This window comes from Diadema antillarum, unplaced genomic scaffold (assembly GCF_040938485.1).
Source record: "Diadema antillarum isolate AM-2024a unplaced genomic scaffold, OU_Dant_1.0 seq00000081_RagTag, whole genome shotgun sequence".
Lineage (NCBI taxonomy): Eukaryota > Metazoa > Echinodermata > Echinoidea > Diadematoida > Diadematidae > Diadema > Diadema antillarum.
The window spans coordinates 2306507-2321521 of NW_027271174.1; the positions used below are offsets into that span (position 1 = coordinate 2306507).

Genomic DNA, 15015 nt, shown 5'->3' on the forward strand with positions numbered 1-15015 from the left:
ACTTCTACTTCCTTTTCGCTTCTTATTTTCTCTTTTGAGGGTGATATTTGCCTTACTTTTTCACACAAATCCGGGATACATAATAACATTTATTTTTTATGTCGCCGACTAAGTGTGCGTTCCAAACAACGTTCATGTCAACAATCAACCATCATAAAAGAAACATTTAGTATAAGTCTTCTGCGGGAGAATAAATCAAAATAAAATGCAAACACCTCGCCTTAGAACATTACAAAAGTAAAAGTGATTTCGTGCCTATCCCTTGCAGGGCTCCGTTTCAGGGCCTGAGAATGCAAACTATATAGCATTACGAATTCCAAAGCATTCTCGGGGGAAGGGGTGAGTATGCAGGATGGGAGATTTGGTATCGTAATTTTTCCCAGTAACATGTGATTTGTTATCACGGTTTCCATGACAACCATTTCCGAACATAGTAAACAATTTTATATAACTCTTAGGTTTCATTGTTAAACATAGATTAGTTAGATTGACACATTTTTCACACACACACAAAATGTTTCAACACTTTCGTACGTTTTACAATTATGAATATTTGAAATTTTCAGGGAGTGACCTAATGATGATCAGTTGCCATGGTAACAACACTACTGATTTTATTTATTTATTTTTTTTTTTGGGTGGGGGGGGGGGGGGTGGGGAAGAAGCACATTTCAGTCATATCAAGGTGCCACAAAGGGTTTTGCAGTCAGCTATCCAACCTGTCCATTGACTTCGCCAATTATGTAAGATAAATACCTACACGCACTATACCATGTACAATATATATGGGCTTACGCTATACATTCGATTTTTCATTCAAAATGCGCGTCCGGTAAAAATACATCGTCCCATTTAGGATAACATAAAACGAGTTATCTTTCGCCTTATCTTGTAATTTCTTTGCTGCATAAGATATCAGAATATATATTATATTTCGGAATAATAAAAACTTTTGAATAGATTGATTTAGGTAGTTTAAAAAAACTTTGAAATATTGGTAGATTTTACAAAGTACAATTTTGAGTAAATCAAGTTTTTATGTTTCATTGCGCCATATATGTGCGTGTAAAAATTCTACATTCAAATGCATATTAGTCAGGTTCTAAACTTGAAATGGAAGATAACACATTTCTAGTTTGAAAGGTACTTATCAACCATTACTTATTTCGGTAAAAAAATAAAATCGTGATTTTTTACATTCTTTCAAATTTTGTGCTAAAAAAGACATTTTTCGGCAAAAACGCGCTTGACATCCGGCCGTACGCTAAACTTGAGTATTTTTGCAAGACTTTCAGCTGGAAAACTTAGCATTAACAAATTTTGCCGTCCAAAGTAAAAAAAATCGTCTTGGCTGGCCTACTACACACACACATTCAGACTTTAAATGAATCCTGACGCAATTTCACTGGTGTCCTAATTAGTTTGCATCTTGGCTGTTATAAAGAAAACAAAAATTATTTTACAAAACCGTATCAGTCAATTCATAAAATGCATTCCACCGATAAAACTATATTCGTAAACGAGGTCGCGCTCTATTACATGCTGGGCTGCCAATTTGGGGATTCCCCACTTTGTTTCTTTCACCAAAGGTCTTAGCCTTGTTTTAGTCGTTTTTCAGTAGATAGTTACTTGGGGTCCTACTATATGTCTTTTCAGTCCACGTAATTTTATGCTCTTTTTTTTTCCTGGTTGAGATATCTTGGCTGTACAAGAAATGTTCATCTCAGCTCACTATCAGTGACTATTGTTTGACCTTGTTCTTCTTCTCTTCTTGTTTGGAGGGGGGTCGTATGGTTCAGAAACGTGCAAACATTCCTGGCGTGTCGCGTAAATAATCCTATGAGTGCCCACTGTCAGTTGTTGTTGTTGTTATTTTGATTTTTTGGCGTGTATCATTCATTTATGAATATTTACGCTACTTTGCCCTATAGCCTGATAGCGGGCGCTCATAGGATTATTTACGCGATACAGAAACCATCCCCTCTCTTTCGTGTCTTCTTTCTTTTCACGTGTGTATTTTGTCTGCGTCAAATCTCCAAAGACAAAAGCGACTTCAAAAATCTATAGATAGACTGATGAGGAGAGGCTGGGCATGGGACAATTGGAAATTACTGTGAGAAATCATAAAACGCCTGGATATCACGGCTAGAGCGTATGTGACCCCAAGACGTCAAGTCTTTTAATATACCCCCGTCGAAGTTATGTCGTTTTCAGCTTCATTTGTATTGAAGTCTGCTGAGCAAGCACCTATACATGCGCCGTACGTTAACGTGTTTATCAATAATTCGTCGGAGGATGTCACGTATGTCGCTTCAAATATGGCTTTGGATGATTGAGAGCTCGTATATGAAATTAATTTTGTGTTGCTATCATTTTAAATCAGTACCAACATCAACAACAGGATCTGTGCCATGTCTTTGGTCACACTCAAAGACTCTATCGCCTCGCATTTGGACTGTGGGATATGTCTTGGACGGCTGACAGACGCGAAGAGCTTGTCCTGTATGCACACCTTCTGCACAGACTGTATAAATGGACTGGAGCACCATAGAGAGCGTACATGGAATAGTGTCAAGATGTGTTATTCGCGCACGTGCACGTACCATGTAGCTTGCCCAATGTGTCGCGAAAAGACAACAGTACCCTTTCCATCCCGTGGTGGAGGTTTCCTTAAATCGAATCTATTCGTCAACAAAGCCTTGGAAGCGTTTTCAGATTACGAAAAGGTGAGTGCAGGCAAGTGTTTCTGCGAGGTACATCCTCAGAGTGAGTGCAGTCGTTTTTGCGAAAAGTGTGAACTGGTCGTCTGCCCAGAATGCGCTCTTTCAGATCATGGCGGGCACCCGCGTCGAATCAAAGCTGTGGCGGAGGTCTGCCGGAGACGGACGGATGAGACCGTCCGTCTCCTTGGCCAGGCGACGGAGTGGACGGAGCTTCACACCGCCTACCTGACAGACCTGCAGACGATGAGGAAAACCGGGAATGACAAGGCAGACGCTGTGGTGGCTGAAGTCCTGAGAGCCTATGACTTACATCAACGAGCTATGCACAGCAAGTTATGTGGAGCGAGGGAAGGTAAAATGGAAATAATTGAAACAAAGAGGAGCTCTTTCAATAATCTGATTGACGAACACATGACGAGGGAAGCAGACGCGATCTCGGTGGTTACCAAACTCGTTGGCTCGGCAGAAGAATTGCTGGATGCAAGTCCACAGGAGCTTGTGGCTGGATTCAAGGAATATTCGGAGCGGATGAGACAGGGACTGGCAAGGAAGGTCCCGTCTAGAATGGAGGAAAGACGGCTTCTCAATACCATCAAGAATCTGCGCTTCGAGAAACTACCCGTACCAACGTCCTTGGTCCTTCACATCGGGGAAATGCAGGACCAAAGATCTAAACAGGCAAGGGGAACTAGGAATAGAAAAGGTAAATAACCACAATACTGCCATCTTTGGGTGAATTTGTTTTTGGAATCCAATAAAACTTACCTTAACCCTATCTTAACTGGGAGGGGGGTCAAATTGACTACCCACTCGACATATTTCGCGCCATGATTCCACAACGCGCAAAGATTCTGCCATGTCGTTTCATGACTTTTTTTTTCATTGAAATTCCCGCATATTTTGAGACCAAATTTGCGACTTCCGGGTTAACCGTTCTGAAGTTACGCAATGTTTTGCATAATCTATTATGCATGTCAACCCGAAAACAGCTCAAATTCGTGCTATCGTGTGCAAATCCAATACAAATTGATGTGTGGGTTTTTTTGTTTGTTTGGTTTTTTTTTTGTTGGTTAAATTGATATAAATCAGATTATTTCAACTCTTCAATATGGATATTAATCAATTCTAATGTAAATAAGCTTGAAAAGGGGCCTGCAACATATTTTTGCAAAAAATAATAGAATACATGAGAAATATTAACAAAGCAATAAAACAAAAGAAATTGATTTTGATTGTGCTATTTTTTACAAGAAAAATGATGTGTCTTGAGGAATTTTGACACCAAGATTTAGCAATCCTTCAGTCTTTTTAATGGAGTTACAGGTGAAAATGTGATTTCATGCATAAATTTGCATAATTAGTTTTATCAAAAATAGAAAACCAGTATTTTTCCATTGTATGACTATTTAATCTTGTAATTTACATCAGGCTCTATGTTCCGGCAAAATTTTGCGGCGATCGCTCCATCGGCGGCCGAGGTCTGAAGGGGCGGGGTCATGAACCACTCCCCCGTAAAAACTCAAATAGCCTAGTTAGAAATATATTGCATATGGGTCAGAATTTTGAACGATGTACAATTGAGCCAAAACAAGGCAAAATTTAAAAAGTAGGAAATTCTCCAAATCATTCATCTTACCTGAAAGAGTATAACTCAAGCTTTAATATGAACCCAATTATACTAGGATTTTCCCAGAGGAACAAGTTTTTATTCACCGCTGAAGTTTACCATGTCCAGAGCAGCGAACGTCCGTGAGGAATAGTACTGCACATACATTTGAATACCATTTAACATAGTTTCCAAAAATCTGATTCAGTTCAAAATCCTAATGAAATATCTTAAGGGACATGTGTACGTGATTGCAGAATATTAAGCTGGTACTCTTAACCTGTACGTAATGGTAGACAACTGATGATTTAACTAAATTCGTCATTTCTGTGAAAATATTGCTCTTCCGCTAAACACTTTCTCCACTTTACGCGCATTTTACAGAAACTCAATATTTTCACCTCTTATTTCACTATCCTATACTTTGATCCTCACTCCCAAATAATAATATACCTTTTAAAGATGTATCTCATCTGGGCAGTCTCTATAACCCAACAAACATAGCATAGTTTTCATCATGGAGGTTCGCATGTAGCTCACGGACGTTCGGAACAAACAAGATATTGAACAATGCAGCTCTCTTGAGTTGGAAACGCATTCTACTCACAACAAACAGCAATTTCATGTCGAGAACAAACTCCTCTGCAAAATCCTGAATAGATTTTACCAATTCTCAATTATATAAGCTTGTTTACCTTCTCATACTGAGGAATCAAAGAAAACAATTTTTCCATCTCTCGTAAATGAACGTACAAACGTACGTGTAATCTCAGTGACGTAGTCCATCCTTGAGAACGAATATATTTATCAGAATGTCGCTATCATGAAGTAGATATTCAGGTCCTAAACTTCAATAAAGTGTACAATGCAAAATTTGCTTTTTATATAACGAACATGGTCACAGCTAAAATTATGACAAAGAATTAATATAGAAAAACAACAGAAATGTGCTCCGTTATAGAAATACGAAGTTTAGATGGGGAGGGCAAACGAATAGGTTAGGAAGAAATCCCTCTGTGTTTGCTCCTTGTGTTGCACACTGTTACCGAGAAAAAATTGTGTTATCATATTAGTCAGAAATGATAATAGGTTCGACACTGCGAAGTTTCGTCATAACAAGACACAATAAGTCCATATCTTGGATGGATGTTTGTGACTTCGATATTATACAATATGGTTTGTTATAACAAACCTTTTGTAGCGCGTCATTTCGGAGGCTCGTTATTCATACAGTTTGTCAATACGAAAATTGATAGAGTTTGTATAATTATGAAGCTTTTTTATTCGGTAAATGATAGGAATCTCGGAAGGTTAACCGAAAGGCTTATTACTTGGAACATGAAAACTTATGTTCGCTTATCGAAATGTGGAGAAACAAGTTAACAACTAAAATCCTCCAATTTCAAAACCTCATAATAACCGTTTTCACCTGAATGAATATCAAACCCATTCCACTTTTAGAAGAACGGACCTAAAAATAATGATCCTTAATATCTATTTTTCGAAGAACATTTCTAATAACAAACCTTCTAATAACAAACCTTCTGAATTAACTACAATTTTTTTTTCATTTTGGAATAACAAACCTTTGGACATCGGAGTAACGAATCTTTGGAAGAGCGAACGTATCAAAGTGCAACCTTAAACCTATTCTTAATCATTACTTTTTTTAACATGTGTTTTCAAAGTAAGCACAAAAGCACAAACAAACTGACGATCTCTCTGTCTCTTATAAATGTAAAATGAAAAAAAAAATCTAGGAAAAAATTACAAATGAAAATTGCTTTTCATTGATGAGTATAAAACAACACCATGTGATGATAAGCGTAGGATTTGTGTGTTTTCATCAGACAATAATTGTATGCTGCATGATTTTTGTTCGCTTGTGACTGCATTTCGATGAATAAAAAACATAAACAAACAAACAAAAACTTCTCCAGAGGAATTTGGTATAACGGGAGTGCACTGGCAATTCTTTTCTCTGTGTGTTGGAGCTCGATCCCTTCTCTGTTTCTCAGTCATTTTCATTCAACTGCTTTCACGTCCTTTTGAAACTTTTCCGTTTCTTATTCAACACATGCTCATTACAGACTTCTTCCGTCATTATCCTGAATGTGATTGCGTAGCACTTTTCGGATTTGTTTTGGTTTGTTTTGTTTTGTTTTTGTTTTCTGTTTGGTCGCAGCATGTTCATGCTATTGAGGGAATAAGAGAAAAATCGTCATGAAGAGAAAAATAAGTATGAATTAAGGCATTTAATATCATGACAATTACAGCGAACGTCCGTTATGGAGACCAAAACTGGATGTGTTCTGTTTGAGACGGCAGCTACCATACTCAAAAGATAAACACTTAGAGCACCTGTCACTAATAAGTGGCACTGATCCTCTTTCTCCTACTACGTAATCCATCGACTTATTCAACCAACGAACATCCGTGAAAAAAAAAACGTTTTCCGTTTGTTATTACAGGTAAATTGAGTGCTGAACGCTATTCACTTTCGGGTATGAGCGGCTCGGTGATTTGGTAATATTTTCAACTGACATTAATCTTATGTGCAGTGATATATTTGTAATTGTCAGAAATTTCCTTTCTCGGACAGAACGTCCGTGAGCGAAACTTTCAGAACCTGCAATGTAACAGTACAAATTGTCTCCAGAACCTCATTAGAAAGAAATTTAAACGCACAGAAATTACAGATTACGCAAAATTCCATTTTCCCATAACTTTGTTTTCAGTGTTTAGCTGTTTTTGTGTAATTAGAGGGAAAACAAGCGTAAAATTGTGAGTAAATTTTCAATTGTTTGTTCATCATGATCACATAACGCCTCAAAAATTCTGAAACTACTGCTCTAAACTCATTGTTTACTTTGTAAAACTTTATTTGTCGCTATTGGAGCCAAAAGTTTTAAAGAATACAGGACACTTTCGGGACAAGTTATCCCTATCGGAGGGATTGCATACGTCACGGACGTTCACTGGAATTATCACGGACGTTCGTTCTACTACTAGGGTCATGTTCCAGGACGGATAACTAATCGACAGAGAGTACCTAGACTTCCTAACTCTTTCAAAAATTTGAAAAGGTATTGTCAATGCAAATTATAAGAAATTTGACATCCTTACAACATACGTATTGCTCAGAGGGGGATCAGGAGGTGAATTTTCAGAGAAAATATCAATTATTTGCTTGGTTTTTGGTGAATTGCATGGTCCAAAAACTGCGGACGAACCTCAGTCCGCTCCAAAAATGGCATGCAGCTCCTCGGCAAGAGAGCCAAAGGTAAAATGCACCTTCGCCATCAAAGCAAGATGGTGTCCCACTCGAAAACGTTTTAATCATCACGGACGTTCTTTTTTTTCTTGGAGGTTCGTCTAAAAATACAATTTCGGTTCCTATTTGACAAAGGATGGACAGAAACTCAAAACAAACATATTATCGTGTTGCTAGATCTTACTTGATTACGACTCAGAACAATATCGCCAATAACGTTTCATGGGCTACGATCTTTATTAGAAAATAGCGGAAGCACGTCCGTGACGAAAACTGAGTATAATTTTGCATAAAAGAATATTACGTCCCATGTACAGCCAGCAGACGTACAATTTTTGCAGGATATGTTCATTAGGTGGAACACCAAATTTTCATATACGTTACAGTTGGGACAACAAAGTAGAATTTGCAGCAGCGATAGAAATAAAAGCATCACGGACGTTCGTGTGTTTAGGACTGTGATATTTTAATTGTTCTCTGTAATTTTGTACGTGCTCATAAAGTTCTTATAATTTTGTGGTACATACTCATGATATGTCAGATTCAGAACATGGTCAGATTTTAGATGCTACGTACCATTAAAAATGCACATCATTAGTTTGAAAAACAAAAATTATTGTGAAAATAGCATTTTTACCGTATTTTTACGCTTTAAGTCCTTGTGAAATGAAAAATATCAGGCAAAAGTCAACCAAACCATATATTTCCTGAAAGGAAATTTACCAATCTTTGAGATGACATGAAAAAATTTGGTTTCTTAGATCATCCTGGCGTGTTCTAAGGGAAAGAATGTCATAAGGTACGAAAATTGGCAATTGTACATCGTTCAAAATTCTCACCCATATACACATATTTTGCCCAGCAAAGTATTCCACATTTCATCGACTTCCATTTCTTTCTCATAATAATTTCTCAATTAGTATGTGGAACGTTTTCTTTCTAATTTGTACTAAAATATCAAGACATAATTTTCTGCTGAATTGTGAAACTCTCCTCTCTTTTCACCTACAACTTGCCTCCACATGCAGCCATGTCTGTGCACATTCAGCGTCCACAGAGATGCTTCTTGACGAGGACCGTAGATATATCAGGTGATCTAAAAACCATGGCAACCGACTCTAAGGGCGGTCTCATCACCGGCTACCGCAACGGACGCATGGAGGTGTTCGACGGCAACGTGGGTCGCTTCAAAATCCAGGCAAACATTTCCGCAAGGGATGTTGGCGTGCTGTCGGATGGACGCTTCGTGACCTTGACCCGGAAGAACACGCTGCACATGTACGAGTCGGACGGGTCGCCACTCAAGACGAACGTTACATTCGACACCGAAGGAGAAGGTTTCGTAGCCGCCATCGCTGTTGACATCCACGACAATATTTTCCTCCTCCTCCCTGAACAAGCCCTCGTAGTAGTTTTCGCACCATCGGGAGGGCGTGCTTCATCTCGGCTTGATCTCGACTGTCCTATCCCAAGCGACGTGTCGGAAATGACCGTCTCCGCGTCCGGCCAGATCTTGATCGTAGCAGACGACGCTGTTCTCACTTTCGACGCTGAGGGCAGCTTGTGTCAGCGAACGGATTTGGCGCGCACCGAACGGGCATCTTGCGATCGACAGGGAAACCTCTGGGTCCTCTCATTCCACAGCGTGGGTCAGGCGACAGCCGCGCAGGTTATGTTGCATAAATATAATGGCGAGGACGGAAGCCACATCGCCAGTTCGATGGTCCCCACCCGACAATGTCGTAAGGGGTTTGACTCTTGGGGTATCGCTCTGTCGGAGAGCAGCTTTGCTGCTTTAATCGCTGACAATGAGATTGCATTTTTTGCCCTCTCCCGATCAGAGCAATAACAGGAGGAGTAAAGCCTCTATACAACAGAATGTCCTTAAACACTCCATGGTCTATACGATTAGAAGAGATACCTCTCAACGTTTTGATTTGTAAGGAAGTCAAAACATAGTCAAACTCATAAGCGCAAACTTGTACATTGTATTCCGACGCGCTTTCGTGTGTTGTGTGTTTGTCATTCCACTTCCATAGCCTGATAAATGCAATATCCGAGATACGGAAGGTCTATATAGCTAATGAAGCATCAACCCGCATTGGTGATAACAGATTGCGCTGCTTGTTTCACTTGCTGCACTTAAAGAAGGTATCACTGCTAGCGTATTGTATTAGAAATTTGACAGATTTAGCGTACATGATAAAACTCCCTGTGCCTTCAATTCTCATAGGAGCCTACAGCCTTTTTGCGAATATCGACAATTTGATTTTCTTTTCATTTTTTGCGAGTGTGGGTTTTTTGTTGTTGTTGTTTTGCAAAATCATGTTCCATTGCTCCAATACAGATCGACCAGCTATTTCTGGTTTATCTACGGCACCTCGCTCTTTAACGAGCGTCCTCTATTACGTCATGGCCGTAGGACATCAGCAATCGTCTTTCAGCTTAAGAGGAATAGAAAGTGTGAGTTGGATAAGCAACTTGTTGGAGTAATGTATGTGGTTTGTGACGTCATCACGCACTTGCTTTCCAAAATGGTTGACGATGCAGCGGTGATTTAAATAATCCGTTCAAGATTAGACCTGAGTATATCTCGAGCAGGTGTTTATGGGAAATGCGTGTTATAGCAAAATCACTTTGTCTTCAATGGGTTAATGGTACCTTTAATAAAGATATTACGTGATGAAAAGTCGATAGCATTAGTGTAGCAAGAAACCTTTCAGAATTGTCTAAAACAGTATGATACATGTACCAAAAGAATTAAAGTTTGTTCTGTGATATACTTTACTATGTAGCCTAGATATTCTGTATTTTTTTTTCATTTGTAGAGCGCGAAGTGCGTGATTGTTGTCTATGACTCAACACGATGAAGTAAACGAAATGGAAGAGCTATTGAGACCTTTGTACCATTAATTACAACTACGTGTAGGCCTATATTACATCGTGAATGATTTGTGCATACCTTTCTTTTTTGTAAGTTTGCGTGATATTGTAGAAGCCTTCCGCACGTTTCATATACGCATTTAAAGTTATTTTGAAGCATTTTCATGTGGTTATGAACTGACATTAGTTGGACTTGACTGATGATGAGTTAATGAAAAAAAAAACCCGAAACAAAACAATCGAGGTGGATAGCACTAAATCCGTTTATTTCATATATAAATCAAAATTTATGTCTTACAGATGTCGTTTCTTACAACCAGATATGTTGTGAGACGATTTAAATACAAAAGATCAACAAATGGACGCAAAATTAATCTAAATGATGAAACGTACATTGCATTAAAACAGGTTATGTGAGTACCTCGTCGCCATAAACACGCCTACAAAGTAAATATTCGGAAGCTTTAGGCATATAACTGTCTCTCTAAAAAATATCGAGTGAAAATTTTCACTCTAAAAAGAGTGAATACAAAAAAGAGTGAATTTCGAGTGAAATTGGAGTGAATTTTGAGTGAAAATGCTCATTTTCACTCATTTTGGAGTGACGTCAGGGATCACTCGAAGATTTTGGAGTGATCCCTGACGTCACTCCAAAATGAGTGAAAATAAGCATTTTCACTCAAAATTCACTCCAATTTCACTCGAAATTCACTCTTTTTTGTATTCACTCTTTTTAGAGTGAAAATTTTCACTCGATTTTTTTTAGAGAGAACAGTGCCCCCCCCCCCAAAAAAAAAAAGAAAAAAAGAAAGAAAGGAAGAAGCATAAATATATGTTAGGTACTCATATCTAATTGTTTTGAAATCATAATTCGTATTAAAACAAGCTTCTTCAAGAAACGAACTGAAATCCTAATGTAAGAGCCTGGATTGTGACGAGACCATGCTGAGGATTTTGTAGTAGATGAAGGTCGGGATTGGTACTCGGCACCGGCAGTTTCCTTTCATTTTATCGAAATTTCGTTATAACCGAACAAATAAACAATAACAATACATAGAGCGGATAATGTTGCTGCCTGAATTTTTACCTTGTTGTAACCGGAATTTCCTTATAACCGTGTTCGTAATAGCGAGCGTGCACTGTAATGATGTCATACAGGGAAACCGTGCTATAACGAGCTCGCTTACAACGAGTTACCGCTTTAATGAGGTGAATTCGGCAGTCGCAATTTTCCATTTATGTACAGCGCTGTACTGTGCTGGTCTATAATTTCTAAACATTGTAGAACGTGATAGCGCTTATAATGAAGTTAAACCAACGATACGGGTGACCTCGTTATAACAAGGTTTCCGTGTAGTACACTTTATGACGTCATCAAGCCATAAAACTCCTCGTCTATTCAGTTGTACAGAGTTTGACTTTTTAACATCACCCAGGCCACCTCTGTTGTGCGTTTGCAACGATATATTACATGAGCGACCCGGCCCGCAGTTGGCCAACATGAATCAATAGTTCAGCTCCTCAGTAATAAGATAACTTCATCTGCAGGACAGTTACTGTGTGTATGTTTATTTTCCACGAGTCTCGAGGCTGTGAATGACATTTTAGATTGTTGGCTCCTACGTCAAATTAAAAAAAAAAAAAACTTTGGTATCCAACTGAAGCTAATACTGCAGACATGGCAGATATAGATTCAATATCGGAAAGTAAAAACAACTTTCCATTATTTCTACCATGTTTTGTGTGATGACGTCATGACAAAGATTGCATGCATTAAAAAGAGACACAGGAATATACAAATGTCGCGAAATATTTTACCAGCTCTCAAAGAATTGTGCATATTAGGAGGCAAAAGACTACCTTTCAGTACGGGGTCTTTTTACTAACGAATGGAAGTGTTTACGTACGTAATATAAGCATGAGTTTGAACAAAGACACATGAACGTATATTAGTTCTTTGGATCGTTCTTTATGGTGTTATTGTTCCAACAGAGCAGGAAACGTTATTCATAAAATGTCCATTTTGGACTATCTTTTGTTTTTGTTTCTATATGAAAATAAAAGAAAAAAACTTAACGTTGGAAGAAGCAATCTTTATTTTTTTTCCAATTGTCTGAAAAGTTCAACGAGTATGTGTACGGGTTTGTTTGAGTGTTTTTACGGGTGTGTAAGAGAAGGAGAGGGGAGGGGAAATAGGTAAATGAATTGAGTGTATAGGGCCCCATTTCATAAGAGGTTGCATTGATGGCAATTCTTCCTGGGATAGCAATTGCCATGGTAATGAGATGAATCCAGCTTCCTGATTGGATGTTGCTATAGGCGATTCTAGCAAGAGTTGTTTTACTAGCATCTGAAATGAAGTGAGACCCAGGAGTATAATGTCAAAAACAACCATAACCAACCGAAACGTGCAAAATTAGATGATTGTGATTTATACACTGCTTTAATGCTTCTGCGTATCACGATAAGCTGTACATTTGAAGCTATAAGTACAAGTGGGAGTAATAGAACAAACAAATATTATTTTAATCAAAAGTGACGAAATACACGTGGATGCAAAACATTTTCCTCAAACCATGTAATGACGATCATAATGTGAGTCGATGGAGTGTCCATCTCAATCAGTTACATAATTTAGACATCTTCATTTGTAACCAGTGTTCTTAACCACGGTATCACTATTTCCACAAGATAACATCACTTCACACATGGTTTGGCATTATGCGAGCATAACTGGGATAACTTATAGCACTAATTTACCACACGTGAGAGCACATTTTCTTGGCATTATATCTTTCATAATTCGCGACGATGGAAGTGATTGTCGAAAACGCTTGATTGTCACAATAATTATTCAGAGACAGTTCCTTTTTTAAGAGCAATTTACTAACAAGCAGACAAGAAACCTAGTGCCTCAATACTACTATCAGACTATCATATTATACACGTGGGTGAAGCAGGATCGTATTAAAGCTCGTGCCCACACCACATTCTAGTGGACTTGGATGGAATTAAGGTAAATCTGACGAAAATGGTAAACGTTTCATCAGAATTGGACAGAAAAATGAGAGAGTAAAGAAATGTTCAAATTTCAGCTGATTTCACCAAATCTATGATTACAATAATAGTTGCCAGTATGACGAAAGAGACGATGTCGGATGATATCATGTTGTTCATAAAGTACAATATGTAATTATAATCATGTATTTGGTGGATGATTTAGTAACTGCAATTTTCCTATACCTGTAAGTCGCCGTTGCAAGGTTACAGGAGTATGGTAACTTAATAAAAAGGAAACATGCTATTCTTACCGATTTAAGTTTAACTAGAGATTGTAATTTGTCATCACTGACAAATTAAGGTGATACGATTTTTGTTTAATCAATGATTCGAGTCCTCATTGCAATAGGCATGACCATACAAGTTCCATCTGTGTTTAGAGACATTGGCCGTGTGGTGTTTGCATTCTCATTTAGCAAAGGGAGTCATATCTGCCATGTTTGGTACCAAATTCTGCATACACTATAACAAAGAAACAGCAACAAGTACATATGACTTTTGACCCACCTTTGCACTCCCAAGATTGCATCTGATGAAATAGTGGTTATTTTGTGAAATGATTCTCGCGACATCGTCTATACGTGTGAAAAATATGGGAAAGATATAAGGACAGGTATTCACCAAGATACAAGATGAAACATTTATGACCTTTGACCCTAATTTACATATCCAAGATGTCCGATCTAGTAGTTGTTATCTCATTAAATAATGTACGTGACATGAACTAAACATGTGGGGTGATAGGGCGTGTTTTTCTTGAGTTATTGCAAAGGAAGTTGCAGAAAGAAAGAAATATCTCAATACATAGAAGATAAGCTTTAATTTCGACCAAGTTTTTTTTTATCGTGATGCCGACAACGTATGAAAAAACGAAGGGCACAGTTATGGTAGCGTAAAGTCTCAGCTACAACATATTAAAATCTGGGAGAAATTCACCGAAGGGTAAGTGAGCTAGTGCTCGATAAAGACAATCATGTCAATTTTCACATTTAAAAAAATTCCCTCCCATAGAGATAACACGTCATAACGAAGATACAAAAGAAGTACATATGACCTTTGACCTCAATTTGCACAGACAAGATGGCATCTGAGTAAAAAGTAGTTATTTTGTGAAATGATCCTTGTAACATGGTCTTTGCGTGTGCAAAATATGGGAAAGATAGTACAGGTATTCACTAAGATACAGGATGAAACACTTATGACCTTTGACCCTAATTTACATACCCAAGATGGTGTCTGATCAAGTAGTTGTTATTTTATGAAATAATTTACGTGACATGAACTTAACATGTGCAAAATATGGAAGTGATAGAGGCCGTTTTTCTTGAGTTATTGCAAAGAAAGTTGCATAAAGAAAGAAATATCTCAATACATCGAAGATAAGCTTGAATTTCAACCAAAATCTTTGACGTGATCCCGACAGCGTATGAAAAAATGAAGGGCACACTTACGGTAGCGTAAAGTCTAAG

The 15015-nt window shown here is 38.1% G+C and overlaps 1 protein-coding gene across 1 annotated transcript; it reads left to right on the forward strand.

Annotated features, from left to right (window-relative positions):
- Positions 1–8638: 8638 nt before the first annotated feature.
- LOC139726190 (uncharacterized) lies at positions 8639–9452 on the forward strand. The gene has a single exon (XM_071637260.1). The coding sequence runs from the start codon at positions 8709–8711 to the stop codon at positions 9450–9452; it is 744 nt and encodes a 247-aa protein (XP_071493361.1). The 5' UTR covers positions 8639–8708.
- The last annotated feature ends 5563 nt before the right edge of the window (positions 9453–15015 follow it).

Bases quoted from the DNA above. Each gene is read 5' to 3' on its own strand.
- LOC139726190 (XM_071637260.1), top strand. From the start codon at position 8,709: ATGGCAACCGACTCTAAGGGCGGTCTCATCACCGGCTACCGCAACGGA.